Source organism: Dendropsophus ebraccatus, chromosome 8 (assembly GCF_027789765.1).
Source record: "Dendropsophus ebraccatus isolate aDenEbr1 chromosome 8, aDenEbr1.pat, whole genome shotgun sequence".
Classification (NCBI taxonomy): Eukaryota; Metazoa; Chordata; class Amphibia; order Anura; family Hylidae; genus Dendropsophus; species Dendropsophus ebraccatus.
The window spans coordinates 15,027,390-15,048,249 of NC_091461.1; the positions used below are offsets into that span (position 1 = coordinate 15,027,390).

General features: G+C 44.4%; 1 protein-coding gene across 1 annotated transcript; it reads left to right on the forward strand.

Moving 5' to 3' along the window:
* Window positions 1-932: 932 nt before the first annotated feature.
* On the forward strand, window positions 933-15,559 carry MFAP5 (microfibril associated protein 5). Its single transcript, XM_069978841.1, has 8 exons — window positions 933-1,047; window positions 9,459-9,518; window positions 9,806-9,844; window positions 11,786-11,815; window positions 13,526-13,561; window positions 14,361-14,448; window positions 14,534-14,607; window positions 14,689-15,559. The coding sequence occupies exons 2-8, from the start codon at window positions 9,461-9,463 to the stop codon at window positions 14,769-14,771; spliced, it is 408 nt and encodes a 135-aa protein (XP_069834942.1). The 5' UTR covers window positions 933-1,047; window positions 9,459-9,460; the 3' UTR covers window positions 14,772-15,559.
* The last annotated feature ends 5,301 nt before the right edge of the window (window positions 15,560-20,860 follow it).

The following is a 20,860-nucleotide window of genomic DNA, read 5'->3' on the forward strand; positions in this document are numbered from 1 at the left end:
TTCACACTATGTAAAAAAAAACAGCCATTGTTTTCGCCGGCTGGACTTTTGCGACCAAAACTACGGCCGTAGAATTATGATCGTACGGGCTAGTCGTGAAACTACGGCCGTTGTTTAATTTTGATTCCTAGCATGTTTATAAACGGGATGAAACAAGTCATTTACTGCGCCCAGTCCGAGAAACCACATCAAAATCAAGTTTAATTCGGCAGATATAAGTTCTCCTTCGCTGACGCATTGAAATCCACGGCCGTTGTTGCAGTATTACCGGCCGGAAATAATTGACATGTTCATTTTTCACGGGGGCCGTATAAACAACGCCCGTTATCTGATACGTAGTGTGAATTCAGCGGCCGTAGTTACATTGCACTGCAGTCATTATAAAGAGCCTCAAAACAACGGCCGTAGTTTTGTGGCGTAGCCTTAGGCTACGTACACACACAGTATTTCAGTCAATATTTTCAACCGAAACCAGGCGTTGGTCAAAACTAAGAAAAGGTGAAAATCTTAGATGTGGTTTTGCAGCTCAGTTCCATTAAAGTGAATGGAGGTGAATTGTAACACCACACACAACCTCAGGACAGGGGTGGCGCTGTTTTTGCTGGTTAGTAGCTGTGCTTTTTTAAAACCTGGATAACCCCTTTAATCTTTTTCAGCTTGGATGGAAAAGTCTGCAGATTGTTTTGCCATCTCTTGGAATTTCCACTGCAGCTCACATTACGGGAGCCCGGTATGGCAGCTATAGGAATCAGTGCATCCATAGTGAAGATATTCCTATTTTCCATGGAGTAGGTGTGACATGTTTATGCCGTCTATACTTACACATTATATGAGCACATGCAGACCTTGTGTCAAGGCCAAGCAGCTGCCCAAGCGCTCACTTTTTTTTTTTTTTTTGCGTGTCTCTGGGTGCGGCTTTTTAATTCAGGAATATTGGATAAAAGACAAATATCGAGTGGGATAGAAGGGGAACAGAGAAGGGGACAGAGCAAAGAACGAGAGGCGTCGGGTCAGGCGGAGAGAAGCAGAGATCCAGGAGACGGAGCAGTAAGTGGATTGTGAGCGCAGGGTGTGGGGACAGAGGAAAGAGACAGTAGGGAGGCAGCACAAAAAGAGACAGAGCAAGATATGGATGGGGGGGGGGGTCAGAGACTCTTAAGAAACTTTCTGCATGCTTTTCTCTTAAAGGGGGTTTCCATTGTTTTATAATTGTATAACAAAAAGTTCTTTGACTTTCTCATTTACTTTGCGTTTCGATTCTTCACTATGTTCATGTTCTCTGCTTGCTGTCAGTGAACGGCAGCACTCTTGCGTCCATAGGCTAAAAACCTGGACAGACTCGAGGGTTAGGTACAGAGTCCTCTGCATTAGCTGCACTCATACACTGAAAGGGGGCATTGATGCGTCTGTAAATACAATCAATGTGCTGCAGAACTAAAGTAGCAGCTCCTGGCATCAAGTTTCAAGTTTCCATCTTCGCGCTACTGTACTGACACAGTTACTAGGCTGTATCTGTACAGCAAGAAGGTTTAAAGCGACTCTGTACTCACAATATGTCCCCCCCAAACCACTTGTACCTTCGGATAGCTGCTTTTAATCCAAGATCTGTCCTGGGCTCCGTTCGGCAGGTGATGCAGTTATTGTCCTAAAAAACTACTTTTAAACTTGCAGCCCCGTGCCCAACGGCCGTGGCTTGGAGTGTCTGTGTCCTAACTTTGCACCACCCCTCCGTCCCTCCTCCCCACCCTCTTCATTTTTAGGAATGCCACTAGAACATTTTCTCCATGCTGAACATTGCACAGGTGCCTTAACGATCCAGCCCATGTGCCATGCTGACACAGGTGGGGAATAGGAGACAATCTGCCTGGAGCATTCCTAATGATGAAGAGGGTGGGGAGGAGGGTAGGAGGGCTGGTGCCAGCCTAATGCACACACACTCTAGGCCACGACACAGGGCTGCAAGTTTAAAAGTATTTTTTTAGGACAATAACTGCATCCCCTGCCGAACGGACCGCAGGACAGATCTTGGATTAAAAGCAGCTATCCGAAGGTACAAGTGGTTTGAGGGGGACAGTTTGTGGGTACAGAGTCGCTTTAAAGTCTTTTGGAGATCTCTGATTCCAGTATGTAGCACGTCTTCTCAATCAGAGTGTGTAAATGCCCCCTGACAAGGTATCTGGACAGGAAACAGAAGTATGCAGCTGTCCTGCTCACTAGGTGGTATGAGGTTTTTTTTTTGTTTGTTTTAGATTCTGGATACACAACAAAAAATACCCCAATTTACAGACAGTAAGCAGGGATTAGGAAAATGATTTGAAACATAAAATATTTCAGGACATTGCAGAATTTTTATACAATAAAATATTTTAAATCAACTAATGCCAGAAAGTGCCAAAAATTTGTAATTCACGTCTATTAAAAAAAATCTCAGGTCTTCCAGTACTTATCGGCTGCTGTATGTCCTGCAGGAAGTGGTATTCGTTCCAGTCTGGACAGCAGGAGAAATTTTCTATGGGGATTTGCTGCTGCTCTGGACAGTTCCTGACATGGACAGAGGTGGCAGCAGAGAGCACTGTGTCAGACTGGAACGAATACACCACTTCCTGCAGGACATACAGCAGCTGATAAGTACTGGAAGACTGGAGATTTTTTTAATAGAAGTAAATAACAAATCTCTGGCACTTGCTGGGACCAGTTAATTTGAAAGAAACATTTTTGGTGAATTATCCCTTAAGCTTTGTGCACGTAATGTCCTAGGATGGTGCAGGTGGTGCAGTGAGGACATGCTCCATACTTACACGGTGTATAGCTGCACTTTTCCTTCCTCTTTTGCTGCTGACGGTTTTATTATCTCTTTGGCTAACAATAGCATGGAGTGATTAGCACAGCTGCTTTGCCAATTTGCATGCCGCCGTACTCGCTGCTGCCCCTTATCACTATGCTCCTGCCCCAACAAACAGTTATTAGTGGGTATATAGTAATGCATAGGGCTAATGCTTAAAATCCTATGACCTATGAATGTGCCCCTGACCCCCCATGAATTCCAATTTGCAGGGACTTTTGGATGGAAATTCCCCTTAGAGATGTATAGTATATTATGGAGTTGCTGTTTATGATCACTATCTTTTATAAGAGACACAAAGGTTGATGTCGATGCATGTAACCTGCTGCGGTGGATTAGTCAACATAGAATTGTTTTCTTCTAAAAACAGTGCCACCCCTGTCCTACCTAACTGAGATGCAGTACCACACAGAAACTGAGGACAAGGGTGGCGCATTTTCTGGATAACCCCTTTAATAACAGTGTCAGCCATAATGCCCCAGTACTACGTATAGCACACCTGTAATAATGTCAGTCATAACCCACCAGTGTCCCCAGTACAAGTCATGGTGCATCCAGTAACCCTCAATGCCTACAATGCAAGCTTTAGTTCCCAGAGCGTGCCACAATGGCCCGTATATAAGCTTCAGTGCCCAGAGCGTGCCACAATGCACATGTACCATGGCATAACTATTACAATGCCCCATAGTCAGACCTAGTACCCCGTTGGCATCTTAAGCTCCCATAGTGCCACCTCCAATGTACACAGTGCCACCCCACAATGTAACGTAACAATGACATCTGTAATGCCGCAGCATTGACCCCAGTACCCCTCTGGCATCTTCCGCTCCCCACTCTTAGCCGTAGCACCTCCACAGGCCTCCCAGTACAAAGCTTGATGCCCCAGTATCAATCAATGTGCCCCAGTTTCAGCCCCAATAATCCCAGTGTACGCCATAGTGCCCCCTGTAAGCTTTATTGCCCACATAATGTCAGCCAGTGCCCCAGTGGAGCATTCATTTTGAATAAAGGCCTCTGGAAAATGTAAGCAGGAATCTGATTGGTTGCTATGGGCAACTGCTCCCCTGCACACGATGATAAATCTCCCTCTATGCGTCTATAACAATTAAAGTGACAGTGCTCCAATGTCAGTATTTGCGCCAGCCCACATTGTCGTACTTTATAGTGTCCCCAGTAAGCCCCCCTTGACCCAAGAAGTAAGCACTGACCCCAGTATTAACCACAATGCTCCAGTGTCAGCCACAATGCCTCATGCTAACCATAATGCATTTGAAAGAATGATGTCTGCCAGGCACCTATGTCAGGCCCGATACCCCAATTGCAGCCCCCACTGTATCCAATAAGGCCACCATAAGCCTCTGAGCCCCCGGTAGGAAACGTAGGATCAGTCATTGTGCCCCGATGTAAGTTTCAGTTCCCCCAGTGTCAGCCCCAATAGTCCCAGGTTAAGGCTGGGTTCACACTGCGTTTTTGCAGTCAGTTTTTTTTTCCCCCTGAAAAAATGGATGTATTTGTGTGCTTTTGTGTGGTTTTCATCAGCTTTTTTAGCGTGCACAAAAATGTGGTCGACGTATGTGTTTTGGTCCGTTTTTTGACCCTTTTTTTTATAATAGAAATCATGGGAAAATACAAATACATCCGTTTTAATCCCTTTTTTTTTTCAAAAATCGTATGAAAAAACTGACTGCAAAAATGCAGTGCAAACCCAACCTATAAGACGGGCCGACAAAGGCTCGATCAATAATGTAAACGAGCGCCGATCTGCTAGATCTCGTTTATTGAGCCTATTACACAGCTCGAGTATCATTTAGTAAGGGCTGCACAGACATCCCTAAAAGATGTCCGTGCAGCCCTTCCCCTAAACTGTTCATACATTACCTCTCCACGGTCTTCTCCTGCCTGGAACCAAGCAGATGGCAGGAGAAGACTGGGAGCGTGAAGGGGTAATGTATAATAGTTTATTCAATCCTTAGCCATCGGCCACGCATCGCTATTACATGTAGTGATGAGCACACAACACCTAATGATTTTAGGATCCAGAACCAAAAAAACGATCAGCCGTTGATCATTTTATCAGCTGATTGTTATCTATATTACACGGAGCAATAATCGGCTAAATCAAGCTCCATATGTGGTGTCCTACCGCGGTGTTGCTATTGGCTACACCCTTCGTAAAAGCCTGTACTTTTAAGTGTAAGTGGTAATGTAGCAGTACCAGAGTTTTGCCACAAGATGTCGTTATTACAAGTATGTATATCTAGATATTACACAGCTGTAGTACCCAAAGGGTTATTGTTTTGCTTATGTACCACATGGGTCTGTACACCAATGAGAGTTCTTTCTTCTTCTCATCTATCATCTCTTTCTTTACTTTTACACACGCGCGCTTTTCACCCACTCACAGCACAGTTTACACACGCTGTAGGAAGGAAGTCACATGGGTAGAGGAAGTGTAAGGTCCTTTTGCTTTTGGATTCTGTAGAGGAAGGACGCAAGCTAGGATGCTCCCTACAGCAGTCAAGTTGGGCCCTGGCTCCTGCCAGGTCCCCAGTCTAAGTTGTGGTCTAGAAGGACAGCACATTTATCTAGACACAGTTTCTCTTCAAGTAACTGTATTCCACGCTATGCAGTGTTAAGCTACTACTAAAGAGGATAAGTCAGGGATCATCCTAACCCATGCTGTGGACCAGAGGAACACAGTACAGGACAGTATCCACAAAGAAGTAAGGAACTGATCCGGATAGAGCAAAGTTGCTAGAAGCCTATGCACTCTCTCTCGCAGCGCTTGCATGCATACCACTCACTAGAAGCTTGAGGATGCTCACGTGGGCAGAGCAATAGATGAGGGAGTGGGGAATATAGGATGACTATCCTCATTGGCACAGTAATGGTTGCTATTGTCCCCACTAGTAGTTACCAATATTCAGGGTATAGAAAGTATTTGGGGTTGGAGGTTTGGTATAGACCGTCGCCATCTGTTATACGGGACTTCACATATGGTCTTAAATGTGGCGTGTTGAATGTGAATCTAAACAGTGTGGAGAAATCCTCGTCTCTCACTTTCCGGCCCCCAGGCACCTTGGCACGAAGCCCTCACAATCTGTAATAAGATGCGGCCTGTTCATGCATTCCTGACTCCTTACTGGTTCCACCTCACATACCGGCTTTTCCTAAAAAGAAGAAGTCAGTAACAATGTAACATTCTTTGCATCAGAGCTCCTCACCGCTTGTAGCTCCGGGGCCACACAACAATATCGCAGGAGCTGTGGAGCCAGATGGAAGGAAATACCCGGCCTCCATCCAATTTACATTACCTACAAATACAACTTTCTGGGGCCATTTATACCCCCTTCCCTATAGGAGGGGGGTAGGCGGGGGTGCAGCACTAACACCAGGTCCCTGTGCACTATTCCGCAGTAACACCATCTCTATTCACAGCCACATCGCTATTTAAGCTTCTGAAGGCTTTTTAGTTCTGGTTTCACATCTCTCAGCACCCCCCTGCTTGTTCAGTGTCTGTACAAAACAAGAGCTGGTAATGTAACCCCTTCCCCAGCTATTTCGTATTATGTACCTCATTATCCAAGAGACATTAGATAATTTTTTCTGTCTACAGAGCTGAGTGATGGCTCGTTTTTTGTAGGTTGTAAATTTTATTAATACCATTTGGGGTATATGGAATTTTATTATGAATTTTTATTTTTTAAGTGTGTTTTTTTTTTTTTCCTTTTTTTTACACATACTCTTATTTTCACCAGGGACTTGTAGAAACAATGGATTGCAGTGTATTGCAGTTATTAACTCATTGCTGAAGGATGCAATCCATGCCACAGCTGGGTGTCCTAGGAGTACTAAGATGGCAGACCTTGGGAATTTCCTTAGGCTGCCATTTAAACTAGTCAGCAGTCAGTGCAGACAGGGGCCTACCATCTGACATCTAACTGCCTAAATGCTGCGGTCACTTCAGCAGCATCTAGAGGGTTAAATAGACAAAATCTGAGTTATTCCCCATTCCAACCAGTGCTTGGTTCCTTAGTCCACTCCACTGCCCATAAGTAAGACAGGTTGGGGGTAGATGGGAAGCAACAAAGAGAGACAAGCTTAGTTATAAAAAATAATAGGAATACATAATGAAATCGAAGTATCATCCAGAAATAGGAGTATCATTCCCCTCCCCAGTATCTTCTGCACGCTGTCCACAGCCGCTGGTGGAACTTCAGAGCTGGACTCTGAAGTGACAGGCTGCTCAGCCAATCTCTGGCCACTGCGCTGTCCCATCTCAGTCTGTCATTGGCTGAACAGGCTTTTGGTGACTGTGAGGGAGACTGAAGAAGGAGGACACAGGGGGAGAGTGGACAGGTAAGTATACATGAGAGCACCCTGTGAACCGCACTATAACAGCCAAATGCCTGCAATCATTTAGCTGTTTTAGTGCAGTTTGTTTAAAGCGTAACTGTCATGTTTTTTTTTTATTGCAGAAATCCGTAGTATAAGCGATTTTAAGAAACTCTGTAATAGGTTTCATCAGCCAAAAAAGCCTCCTTCTGTACTCAAGAAGCAATCTCCCTGCCTCCCCCCCTGACTTCTTATCTGTGCATTATCAGGCAAACACGTCTTCATTACAGAGAAGCCAGTGAAGACGGGCTCTGCTCTCTCCATTGTAAGCCTATGAAGGGGGGAGGGGCTGGGGGAGATGAGGGAGCAGGAAGAGGTGACATGAAGGTCAGCTGTTTGTAGACTCTCTGGGCACCTAAACCGCAGGATTCTGGGGTCAGAAAGGTCAGTGCTTATCTATGAACTTACTGAGAGAAGATTGCAGGGTGTTGTGCTGTGCAGGACTGCTCCGTGCTCAGTCACTCCTAACAGCACCTCCCCTCTCCATAGCCACATAATGGAGACAGAAATCCTGCTTCATCTGATGTGAGGGGGGAGGCTGGGAGATTGCTTTTTCACTACAGAAGGAAACTCTTTTAGTACATAAAACCTATTACAGGGTTTCTTAAAATCGCTTGTTCAATATAAATGAGTTTGTTTATCTCTAGTTCTGATCCGTGTGGATTTAATCAAAAGGAGAAAGAGATTTTTTTGCTCTTCAGGCCACATCATGGCAGCAACAGCTACATAACTCACTGATGCACTGCCCCCCCCCCCCCCTCAACAAATACAGCCCTGACTGTACCTGGCTCTATTATATGGGCACTGTACCTGGCTCTATTATATGGGCACTGTACCTGGCTCTATTATATGGGCACTGTACCTGGCTCTATTATATGGGCACTGTACCTGGCTCTACTATATGGGCACTGTACCTGGCTCTACTATATGGGCACTGTACCTGGCTCTATTATATGGGCACTGTACCTGGCTCTATTATATGGGCACTGTACCTGGCTCTACTATATGGGCACTATACCTGGCTCTATTATATGGGCACTGTACCTGGCTCTATTATATGGGCACTGTACCTGGCTCTATTATATGGGCACTGTACCTGGCTTTATTATATGGGCACTGTACCTGGCTCTATTATATGGGCACTGTACCCGGTTCTATTATATGGGCACTGTACCTGGCTCTATTATATAGGCACTATACCTGGCTCTATTATATGGGCATTGTACCTGGCTCTATTATATGGGCACTGTATCTGACCCTATTATATGGGCACTGTACCCGGTTCTATTATATGGGCACTGTACCTGGCTCTACTATATGGGCACTATACCTGGCTCTATTATATGGGCACTGTACCTGGCTCTATTATATGGGCACTGTACCTGGCTCTATTATATGGGCACTGTACCTGGCTTTATTATATGGGCACTGTACCTGGCTCTATTATATGGGCACTGTATCTGACCCTATTATATGGGCACTGTACCTGGCTTTATTATATGGGCACTATACCTGGCTCTATTATATGGGCACTGTACCTGGCTCTATTATATGGGCACTGTACCTGGTTCTATTATATAGGCGCCGTACCTGGATCTATTATATGGGCACCGTGCCTGGCGCTATTATATGGGCGCTGTACCTGGCTCTACTATATGGGCACTGTACCTGGCTCTATTATATGGGCACTGTATCTGACCCTATTATATGGGCACTGTACCCGGTTCTATTATATGGGCACTGTACCTGGCTCTATTATATGGGCACTGTATCTGACCCTATTATATGGGCACTGTACCCGGTTCTATTATATGGGCACTGTACCTGGCTCTATTATATGGACACCGTACCTGGCTCTATTATATGGGCGCTGTACCTGGCTCTATTATATGGGCACTGTACCTGGCTCTATTATATGGGCACTGTACCTGGCTCTATTATATGGGCACTGTACCTGGCTCTATTATATGGGCATTGTGTCTTACTCTATTATATGGGCACTGTACCTGGCTCTATTATATGGGTACTGTACCTGGCTCTATTATATGGGCACTGTACCTGGCTCTATTATATGGGCACTGTACCTGGCTCTATTATATGGGCACTGTACCTGGCTCTATTATGAGGGCACTGTGTCTTACTCTATTATATGGGCACTAACTATGGAGAGAATACATTATACATGTTAAATATATTTAGTATTTTTGTCTTCTCTCTACAGAGATGTCAGGTCTGAACAGTGGTTATTGCTGCTTGTTGCTTCTCGCGGTTTTGGCTGTCGGTGAGTATAATAGCGGAGTCACTGCCACCTTTACCATCTATAGCCGTGGGATATGCTGGGAACTACAAACAGGATAAAGTTCTTTACTTTCGACATTCTGATAATCCGGCACAGACACAGATCTGCAGGATAATCTGGAATCTCCCCAAAGCAGATATTCCGGCCCAGTTATAGCTTTACCACCAGTCATCTGTACCTGACACCTCAGTGATGTCACTTGTCTTATATACGATTACACAATGGTTGGTGCCCGTCTGATACATTGTGCTGTTGCTTTGTGCCCGCAGTGCTGCCCGCTCCAGGGAATGTGGTCCGGAGAAATTCTGGTAAGTGCGATGCCATGTCAGCTATGCGGTGAATGTAAAAGACGTCACGTTGCTGGATCCATCTCTCAGTCGGGGCGGTGACCGTGTCTTACTCGTCCACACTTACCTTACTGCACCTTCTGGGATTCAGGAGATTGCCCGAGGCAAAACCTTTATGCTTCACCTATACCCCGCCATGACCCGTAGCAGAGAGAACGAGTAAGCTGCACAATGCAGGCAGCCTGCTGAGACACGAGGCAGCTCATTCCATAGTCAGTGCCCCCCGTAGCATTGTCAGCTATAGTCAGTGCCCCCCGTAGCATTGTCATCTATAGTCAGTGCCCCCATAGCATTGTCATCTATAGTCAGTGCCCCCGTAGCATTGTCAGCTATAGTCAGTGCCCCCTGTAGCATTGTCATCTATAGTCAGTGCCCCCCGTAGCATTGTCATCTATAGTCAGTGCCCCCCTTAGCATTGTCATCTATAGTCAGTGCCCCCCTTAGCATTGTCATCTATAGTCAGTGCCCCCCTTAGCATTGTCATCTATAGTCAGTGCCCCCATAGCATTGTCATCTATAGTCAGTGCCCCCATAGCATTGTCATCTATAGTCAGTGCCCCCGTAGCATTGTCAGCTATAGTCAGTGCCCCCCTGTAGCATTGTCATCTATAGTCAGTGCCCCCTGTAGCATTGTCATCTATAGTCAGTGCCCCCATAGCATTGTCATCTATAGTCAGTGCCCCCTGTAGCATTGTCAGCTATAGTCAGTGCCCCCTGTAGCATTGTCATCTATAGTCAGTGCCCCCTGTAGCATTGTCAGCTATAGTCAGTGCCCCCGTAGCATTGTCATCTATAGTCAGTGCCCCCTGTAGCATTGTCATCTATAGTCAGTGCCCCCTGTAGCATTGTCATCTATAGTCGGTTCCCCCGTAGCATTGTCATCTATAGTCAGTGCCCCGTAGCATTGTCAGCTATAGTCAGTGCCCCCCGTAGCATTGTCATCTATAGTCGGTTCCCCCATAGCATTGTCATCTATAGTCAGTGCCCCCTGTAGCATTGTCAGCTATAGTCAGTGCCCCCATAGCATTGTCAGCTATAGTCAATGCCCCCCGTAGCATTGTCATCTATAGTCAGTTCCCTTCGTAGCATTGTCAGCTATAGTCAGTGCCCCCGTAGCATTGTTAGCTATAGTCAATGCCCCCCATAGCATTGTCATCTATAGTCAGTGCCCCCGTAGCATTGTTAGCTATAGTCAATGCCCCCCATAGCATTGTCATCTATAGTCAGTGCCGCTAAACCTAGTCCATGACCTCATCCATAACTCTCCATAGAAGTGTCAACCACTATGTCCTCCTAGCAGTAACAGTACCCTCATAACAGACCCCATACAATTGCTGCAAATCTAAGGAAGGGGATATAATATGCTAAATATCTGGATGTTTTTACACACAGGTGGCTATAAGTTTTTCCATCCAAAGCAGCTGCAGCAACTTATAAAGGGGGATTTTAGGTCTTTATTCACACATTGCATTTTTTTTAAAGGATTTTTTTTTTCTTTTATCAGTATTTATATTTTTTTCTCCTGATTTTGGCTTCAGAATGATGGTGAACAAGGGCTGAGTATTTTGTACTTTGTCGCGCTGCTGACATCTAGTGGCTGATTTTAAGATTGCGTCTCATAATGAATTTTGTATGGACATTCCTGCGGTAACAGTGGAGATCACAGAAATCCCTGGAAACATTGTTTAACCCCTTGTATGCTGCATTCCGTGTCTAATAACTGTAGTAAAACCATGGCATCCCAACAATGTCAAGAAAAGCATGAAACCACTCTAATAAACATATACTTTATGCTATTGTATTAAATAAAACACATTATACGTCACCATAATGAATCCATTCTTATTATATTCCACATTATTTTATTTAACATTAACAAAATATTTCCTTATTGTGATTCAGATGATGCAGTCACCCAAGCTACAGATACAGGTGAGTGTCTGTACGACGTAAGATAGATCACATAGGCATTACCTGGCTCCGCTATTGTCCCATTCTCTGTTATGAGCTCATCAGTCTGTATAGGTTCTCTATACGTTCTATATACATTGTATATGAAGCCCTCATATATATATATATATATATATATATATATATATATATATATATATATGTCACTGTGCTCCCTATGCCATTCACCCATAATGCTGTTAGAGGGCGCTACAGTGCAGCAACAGGGATGTTCTCCACCACTAACTGCAACCTTCGGCATGACTTTCTGCTTATTTACAGGAACTAATAGAAGGAACAAACGGATCCCCAACCCCTGTGCCTGGAGACCCCCCTATTTTATTTAGTTGCAGATTATAGTCAGATATGTTCAATAAGTGTGCAATGTGTATGTGTAAAATAAACCTCAGAAGATTCTCTAGCTCCATTAAGAATATTGAGGCTGGGAGTGGGTGGTATTATTGCTTTCACCAGAAAACTAAGGTTGGTGGTTTTTTGCCAAATTTTGCTCAAAACAGAGAAAAAGTCGCACTTCTTTCTGCAAATGAGAGATAGCTCATAAATCTGCAACAATCTTACACCAAAACCTGCACAAAAAGCCATCGCCTCCGATGCGTTTCTGACATTTCACGCATCCTTCTTCATGGCTAAAATATATAGAAAAACAAATCATTAAGAACGATTCCAGAAATCAAATTTTAAGTTTTTTAAGGATTTGTTCTGTATATATTTTAGCCATGAAGAAGGATGTGTGAAAAGTCAGAAACGCGTCGGAAATTCTCTGTATGCACTATTCTGCCCAGATAGTGGCTTGTCATGTCTACAGTCTCTGGCTATTACTATACAACCAGCCACCGGCTTCACTTTCTGTCGCTGACTATTATGTACAGTGCAGAGAGTAACGTTACCCTATGCTGGTACTATTCTCATTAACTAGTAGAGTCTCATATAATGTCTCCGATAGCTGGCGATACCACGTAAACCCTCCAGATAGTTGTCAGGATCTACTGTTCTGATTGAAGCAAAACTCTTGGGAGGAATGTGTTTGCAGATCTGTTTATGTATCTGTAGGTTTGGGTGTAATATATATATATATATATATATATATATATATATATATATATATAGAGAGAGAGAGAGAGAGAGAGAGAGAGAGAGAGAGAGAGAGAGAGAGATTTATCAAGCATAGTGTAAAGTGAGACTGACTCAGTTGCCCCTAGCAACCAATCAGATTCCACCTTTCATTTTCCAAGGTGTCTATGAGGAATGAAAGGTGGAATCTGATTGGTTGCTAGGGGCAACTGAGCCAGTTTCACTTTACACCATGTTTGATAAATCTCCCCCATAGTATTTATATGCATTGTATTTAATGATGTGTTTTATGTTCTTTTATAGCACAGTTTAGGCCAGTATATAACCCCATAACTGTTAGTTATGACCCCGTTCTTCTGTGTAGCTGTGCAGTCCAATCAGACATAAGTGTAAGTTTGCTATAGCGCCCTCTGACAACTTTTACTGCTATGCTAATAACTTTATAGGATCCTAATAGATGCTATAACTTGGTTACATATCAATCATTATTTAGATTCCAAGATTATTATTTCTTCGAAACAAATCCATAATTTATAGACAGCGGTGCGGATAAAAAGTCATCATGTCCTTTGACAATAACATGAACTTTGTCTGTTACAGAGGATTCTGGGAGTAAAGTTACTCCGGGCCCTGGAGGTGAGTGTACATTGACCATGGTGGAACTCTATACAAACTGCAATTCAGTTTGGGGAGGGCTTATCAGTAGTGCATACTCGGGTAGTTCCTTTCCCTTACTTGTCTGTCAGTTGACAAAGACAAGCAGCTAAAACGCGTCCTGTAAAGTTTTTTGTTTCATGGATTGATACAATAATGACTTCATAAACTGAACTGGTGAGTGCCGAGAATTATATGATTACACTACGGGGGAGTCGTTCTCATCTCTGTGCATCACCCACCGACAGAGTGCTGAACCTGATTGTGACTGCTGCTAATGATGATAATGGAAAGCTTCACAAGGGACAGCTGCCAAGAACTTTATGGGTGCACGAAAATAAGAGGGAAGCCTTGATTTACCTTTCAGGCACAGAGTAGACAGGCTCACGTATTGTAGCTACAAAATGTCTCTCTTCCTCTCTCCTGCCCATAGTCCCAGCTAAGCAACACCCCCTTTTTCTGTGTTTTGTCTTGTGTCCCAGTTACTAGAGATAGGTTGAGCCTAACAACAGGAGCACAGTGGCTGAAACTTTAGACTCGGTTTTAGGGAGTCAAACTTTTGTAAGACTATTAGATTAATAAAATTGTATTTTATGCTCTTGAGAGGGAGGCTGAATGAAGACAGTTAGGGAACACTTCATACCCTTTGAGCACCCCCTTAAGGGCTATTTAGAGGTTTTTATGCTCTGTATCTGGAGGGGGGGGGGAGCCTAAAATTATCAGCACAAATAAAAATGCAAAGTTGGAGTTACCCTTTAATTCTCAATCTTTTCCCTCTTAGACTGCAAGGAGGTTCAGTATCCCTGTACCCGCGTCTATTCGGTACAGAAGCCGGTCAAGCAGTGTATCAGCTACCTGTGTGTCACCAGGTATACATCACACTCCCTTGCCCCGTCCTCCCCAACAAGGGTCCTGCTCCTCTCCGTACCTCTAACCAGAGCCTTCTCCTTGCAGCGTCCGTCGCGTTTACATGGTGAACAAGGAGATCTGTAAAAAGATCATGTGCAAGGAAGACGAGATCATCCAAGGTGAGCAAAGACTAAGGACCATAAGGAGGCCATGTTACCAGCCAGCTTCTTTATGTCACATCTCTGCTCTCTTATAAACAGATGAGAAGTGTCGCCAACTTGCCGGGCTTCCTCCACGCCGCCAGCCAGAACCTCAAGAAGAGGCCGAAGCCGATGAGAACTAACCACAAAAAAACCCCAATATAGATTCCCCATGGTGGGGTGCGGTGATCTTCTTCAGAACACTGAATTTACAGCAGTCTTGTCACTTTCCCTGACCCCATTACCACTATCGTCTCCATGCAGACCCCATGCATGGCGGTGCTGGCACACATGGACCCCAGGGTCATTGCACATAGGGGACACTTTTTAGGGAAATAAATTTGCACAATCACTAAAGAGCAATTCTAGTCTGGTCTGATAACCATCCTACCTGCTCACATCTGTACTTTTACTTATAGTATTAGAGTAGTTATAGTGTTGATAATAGGGGGCAGTATTATAGTAGTCGTAGCTTTATACCTAGGAGGCAGTATTATAGGACACAGACACTTGATCATCACATACTCTTGTACATAGGTGGCATAGGGGCAGTATTATCATCCTATTCTTATCCCAAGTAACATCTACTAGGCTTATTAAATAATGCCCATTCTAAGTGTCGATGAGCATAGGAGGAGTATACAGCCTGTACTCCATCATAGGGCATAGCACCATGGCTGATCACAATACAGGAAGAAGGTTACTGAGCCATTCATGCTGACATCAGTAGGGACCAGGGAACAGTACGTACCTCAGCTTGTAGGAGACTGAGCTGTATACTGGTGTGGGGTGGAGATCTGGGAATAGGACGGGGATACAGGGATAACTCAGTTGCACTACCTAATACACATGTCCCCTCCAATGTATCTGTGCCTCTGTATCCCTATACATGTAATGATGTAACAATTGCAATATAAAGACATTTAATGAAGTCAGCTGTACCTCCTGTTGTATGATATACACGTATACCTGTACTGCTATAGAAAAAACCTGGCAGAGGGACATGGGATGCTGCATCTTTGCATCTAATGAAATTCCATCAGCTGCCTTTAGCAGGTAATGTCTCTTTAAATAACAGTGCTATACTGTACCTAACAACAGCGCCATACAAGGGCCATACTGTAGCTAACAACAGCGCCATACAAGGGCCATACTGTACCTAACAACAGCATCATACAAGGGCCATACTGTGCCTAACAACAGCATCATACAAGGGCCATACTGTGCCTAACAACAGCGCCATACAAAGCCTATACTATGTCTAACAACAGCGCCACACAAGGGCCATACTGTACCTAACAACAGCGCCATACAAAGCCTATACTGTACCTAACAACAGCGCCATACAAAGCCTATACCGTGCCTAACAACAGAGCCATACAAAGCCTATACCGTGCCTAACCACAGAGCCATACAAAGCCTATACTGTGCCTAACAACAGTGCCATACTGTACCTAACAGCGCCATACAAAGCCTATACTGTGCCTAACAACAGCGCCATACAAAGCCTATACGGTGCCTAACCACAGAGCCATACAAAGCCTATACTGTGCCTAACAACAGCGCCATACAAAGCCTATACTGTGCCTAACAACAGAGCCATACAAAGCCTATACTGTGCCTAACAACAGAGCCATACAAAGCCTATACTGTGCCTAACAACAGAGCCATACAAAGCCTATACTGTGCCTAACCACAGCGCCATACTGTACCTAACAACAGAGCCATACAAAGCCTATACTGTGCCTAACAACAGCGCCATACAAAGCCTATACTGTGCCTAACAACAGCACCATACAAAGCCTATACTGTGCCTAACAACAGCACCATACAAGGGCCATACTGTACCTAACACCACCATACAAAGCCTATACTGTACCACCACCATACAAGTGCAACCCTGTGCCTACACAATACCAACATACAATGTTACCACATAAACAGCGATAAACAGCATACATAATACCACCATTTGGTTCAGAATAACAGAGCTAAGTATCTGTATGAGTGTTCCCTGGCCTGTGGTCTAAAGCTTTCACAACAGATGGAGAACCACAGCCTGGAGACCACTCGCTACTTTCATAAAGCCTTCAGGTGTGAGAGAATGCTGAACTACTTTGTGACAGCTGTGGAGCCATGGGTTGGAGGCTGATGTCTCTGCATAGTACTTCCATGTGGTGTCTATGTAATATTACCAGAAAGAGAACACATTACAGTGTCAAAATGATAGCGGCGTGCAATACCCATGTAACACAACAACAAGCCCAAAAATGACCACCGCCCAATGCAAAAGATAAGTGTCTTACAATAGCTACATAATGATGCCATACAGTCAACATACATCTACATAGTACTGCCATACAATCTACAGTGCCATAAAGTGAACATATAATTGTGTCATAAAATGTCTAAGTAGTAGTGCTCTAAATTCTTCCTACACCCCAAAAAAACATACCAATAGGTTAGTGTGTGTGTCCCAGATTGTGAACTCCATGTGGACATAGCAACAATCTGTCCAGTGAGGTGGAAAATGTAATTAAATACAAACAGAAACATAGAAGATTGTCGGCAGAAAAAGCCCCCTGGTCTAGTCCACCCTTTTAGTATTCCCCTTCCTATTATCTTAGGATAGATATATGTTTATACCAGGCAGGTTTACATTCAGTTATTGTAGATTTACCAACCACATCGGCTGGAAGTTTGTTCCAAGCATCTACTACTCTCTATTCTTTTTTCTTTCTCTGCAATTTCTTCTCCACCACTCACAGGAGGTATTACACACCCTGTAGGAAGTTGTCACATGGGTAGAGGAAGTACACACCCACACTTAGGAGTCTTATCCTAGTCTTGGTGGAGAGAGGATGCAAGACAAGACGGTCCCTGCTGTAGTTTAGCTGGGCCCTGGCTCTGCCAGGTCCCCCACCAGTCCAGTGTAGTCTAGTCATGGGTGTGCAGGACCGTATCCTGAAACAAGAGGAACTGATCCGGATAGAGCAAAGTTTCTACAAGCCTACGTACTCTATCTTGCAGCGCACATGTAACCAGGTAATTTTGCCACCTTGCTCAACTTAAGTAACAAGGTCTGTGACTTGTGTCACCCTAGAAGGACAGGTCACCAGACACTGTAGGGCAACAGGTGGTACAGCGACAACAAAGGTCAAAACACCGGCACAAGTAGTCTTCTATTCTCAAGTCTTTAGTATTCTACTTCTTCTTCAAGCAGAGCACACTTCTACCCTGGGTTGGGACTCTCAGCACGAACTCCTCTCTACTACTCTGAACTCTCAACACAAACTCCTCTCTACTACTCTAAGTTCGATTTACTTCTCAGAACACAACCAAGTCCGTTCAGCTCTCCTGCTCCAGAACCTCTTAACACAGATTGTGTCTAGTCAGAAGTCTATTATCTGCTTCTGTATCAAGTCTTTCTACAGTAAAGAAGATTTATTTATGTTAACTGGACTCAGTGATTATTGTTCTGGCACCTACACAGTCACTATTCCATCCTAGGGTCATCTCCCCTTTCTGTGGGTGGCGGTACCGACAGTCCGATTGAGTCATAACTCCACTCCGGACCACCTTAATAAGTACCCAAGGGACCCCCTCACAGCCCGGCAGGTCACCGACCACAGGAGAAAAGGTATAACCAGCCACTGTAAAATAAAAGCAGGTGTGCCTCCATACCTGTGTGCCCAACTGGCATCACGACAACCTACCATCTGGCTGAGGTGTATTCCGACCAACCACCACAGTAGTGTCGTCAGACAGCACCATCTGGCAAGTGACCAGTCGAGCGCCCCAGCGGAGCACCACAAATGTAAATTGCAAACTTGCTTTATATCACATCTACTGTTGATTTAGATTTTGAAAGTTATAACGACAGTGGCACTAAGTCTTTCCAGATATGTTTTAGGTCTAATGCCCCTATTCCACCGGTCGTTAAGAGGAGCAAACGAGTGCTCTCAGCGCTCGTTTGCTCCTCGTTCCCCGCTCGCTGCTACCCCTATTCTACGCGGCAGCAGCGAGTGGGTAAGTGTAGGAGGGGCGGCGGGGAGCTGCGGGGGGCTGCTCGGAGGATCACTGATCGTCCGGGCAGCCCATAGGATACAGCAGCGTCTGCTGCCGATGTTCCTATTCAACGGAGCGACGGCAGCAGATCGTTGCTGTATCAGTCGCTTGTTTTTCAACATGTTGAAAAACAAGCGACTGCAACGATCAGCCGACATGAACGATGTCGGCTGATCGTTGCACTCTATTCCACGGGACGATTATTGTTCGTAGCGGCCGATATCGGCCGAATACGAACGACATTCGTTCCGTGGAATAGGGCCTTTACACCCTCCACCTAGTTTATCAATATCTTTTTGTAGGTGAGGTGTCCAGAACTGAGAAAGATCACAATCTTCCTACTGGTTATACCTCTAGCTCAGCGTTTCCCAACCGGGGTGCCGCGGCACACTGGGGTGCCATGAGAACCCGCCAGGGGTGCCGCGGGATCCCAGTGGGAAATGTGCGCTGTCACTTTAAGCATCCCGAGAAGCTGCGGCCACGCAGCTTCTTGGGATGCACGGATTACTTTCATGTTCCGTCGCACTGTGATCTGGCAGAACACTAAAGTGAGCATAATGTAGGAGCAGGAAGTGTCTCCTGCTCCTACATTCACTCCCATAGGCCACCGGCACTTCATGCCAGCAGCCTATGGGATGCCGGGACGTGACCTCTACGGCAGGCATGATGATGTGACGTCATCACGCCTGCCGGAGGTCCTGTCCCCGCAGCTCGCAAGATGGAGCCAGAAGAGGAGGAGTGCTGCTCTTAGGATTAGGTGAGTATATATATATATATATATATATATATATATATATATAATAAAAAATCAAGAAAAGAGAGGTCACAAAAAACTTAGAGTCAGGGACGGGACATCGAGAACCCTATAACCCTATATCTGCTGACACAATTAATACATGTAAAAAATTGAGTGTTAAAAACCTTGATATCAGAATGGAGAGTGAATTTGTCCCCCCTGATGTACCTGCATGTATTACTACATATTGTGATTTGGTGAAACAAGAGTTGAAACAATTACGGTCAGAAGTTGAACAGGGTGAGGTCATTTATCCCAACATGAGTAGATCACACATGGAGGCTGTCAAATCCTTGGCCCAGAACCGCAATATCATTATTAAGCCCGCGGACAAGGGGGGTGCTATTGTGGTTATGGACAAAGAACTATCTCACTGAGGCATACAGACAGTTAAACGATAAAGAGGTATACATAGAACTGACGGGGGATCCCAAATTTAAAATTGCCAAAGCCATTGAAGTCATACTATCAGAAGCGTTGCACCAGGATATTATAGATGAAAAAACTATGGAATATCTTACTGTGACACATCCTAAATTACCTGTACTGTATTTCTTGCCTAAAATTCATAAAAACATAGAATGTCCACCTGGGAGACCTATTGTGTCAGGACGAGACTCAGTCTTAAGCCATATATCAATCTTCCTTGATAGGATATTAAGGCCTCTGGTTATGAGAGTCAAATCCTATCTGAAAGATTCAACACAATTTCTCAATGACATTAAAAATCTAGAAATACCTGACAATGCTCTACTGGTGACACTGGATGTGACGAGTTTGTATACGTCTATAAGAATAGACATGGGTCTAATGGCGATAGAAAAAATGCTACCTGAATTACATTTAAAATCAAAAGAAAAAGACCTAGTAATGAGATCACTGGAACTGATTCTAACTAACAACTATTTTGGATTTGACAATAAAATTTTCTTACAGCGAAGGGGCGTGGCCATGGGGGCTAATGTAGCCCCCACATTCGCTAATTTGGTAATGACATCACTGGAAGAGGACAAGATCTATACAGCGCACCATTTTCAAGATGTTTTGATATGGAGGCGCTTTATAGACGATATATTCATGGTATGGAGGGGAGACCGTGCAAACCTGGAGGATTTTGTGATGTACTTAAATGGGATAGATGACACCATAAAAGTAATGATGAATTTTCTTGATGTGCAGGTAACAGTGGAGAACAATAGATTGACCCCCAATCTGTTCACAAAGCCGACTGACTGCAATAATGTGTTACTGTACAATAGTTGCCATCCAAGTAAAATGATCAAGTCATTACCAAAAAGCCAAATGATTCGGGCTAGACGTATTGTGGAAAAAGATGAGAACTTGGAAGATACATTAAAACATATGAGC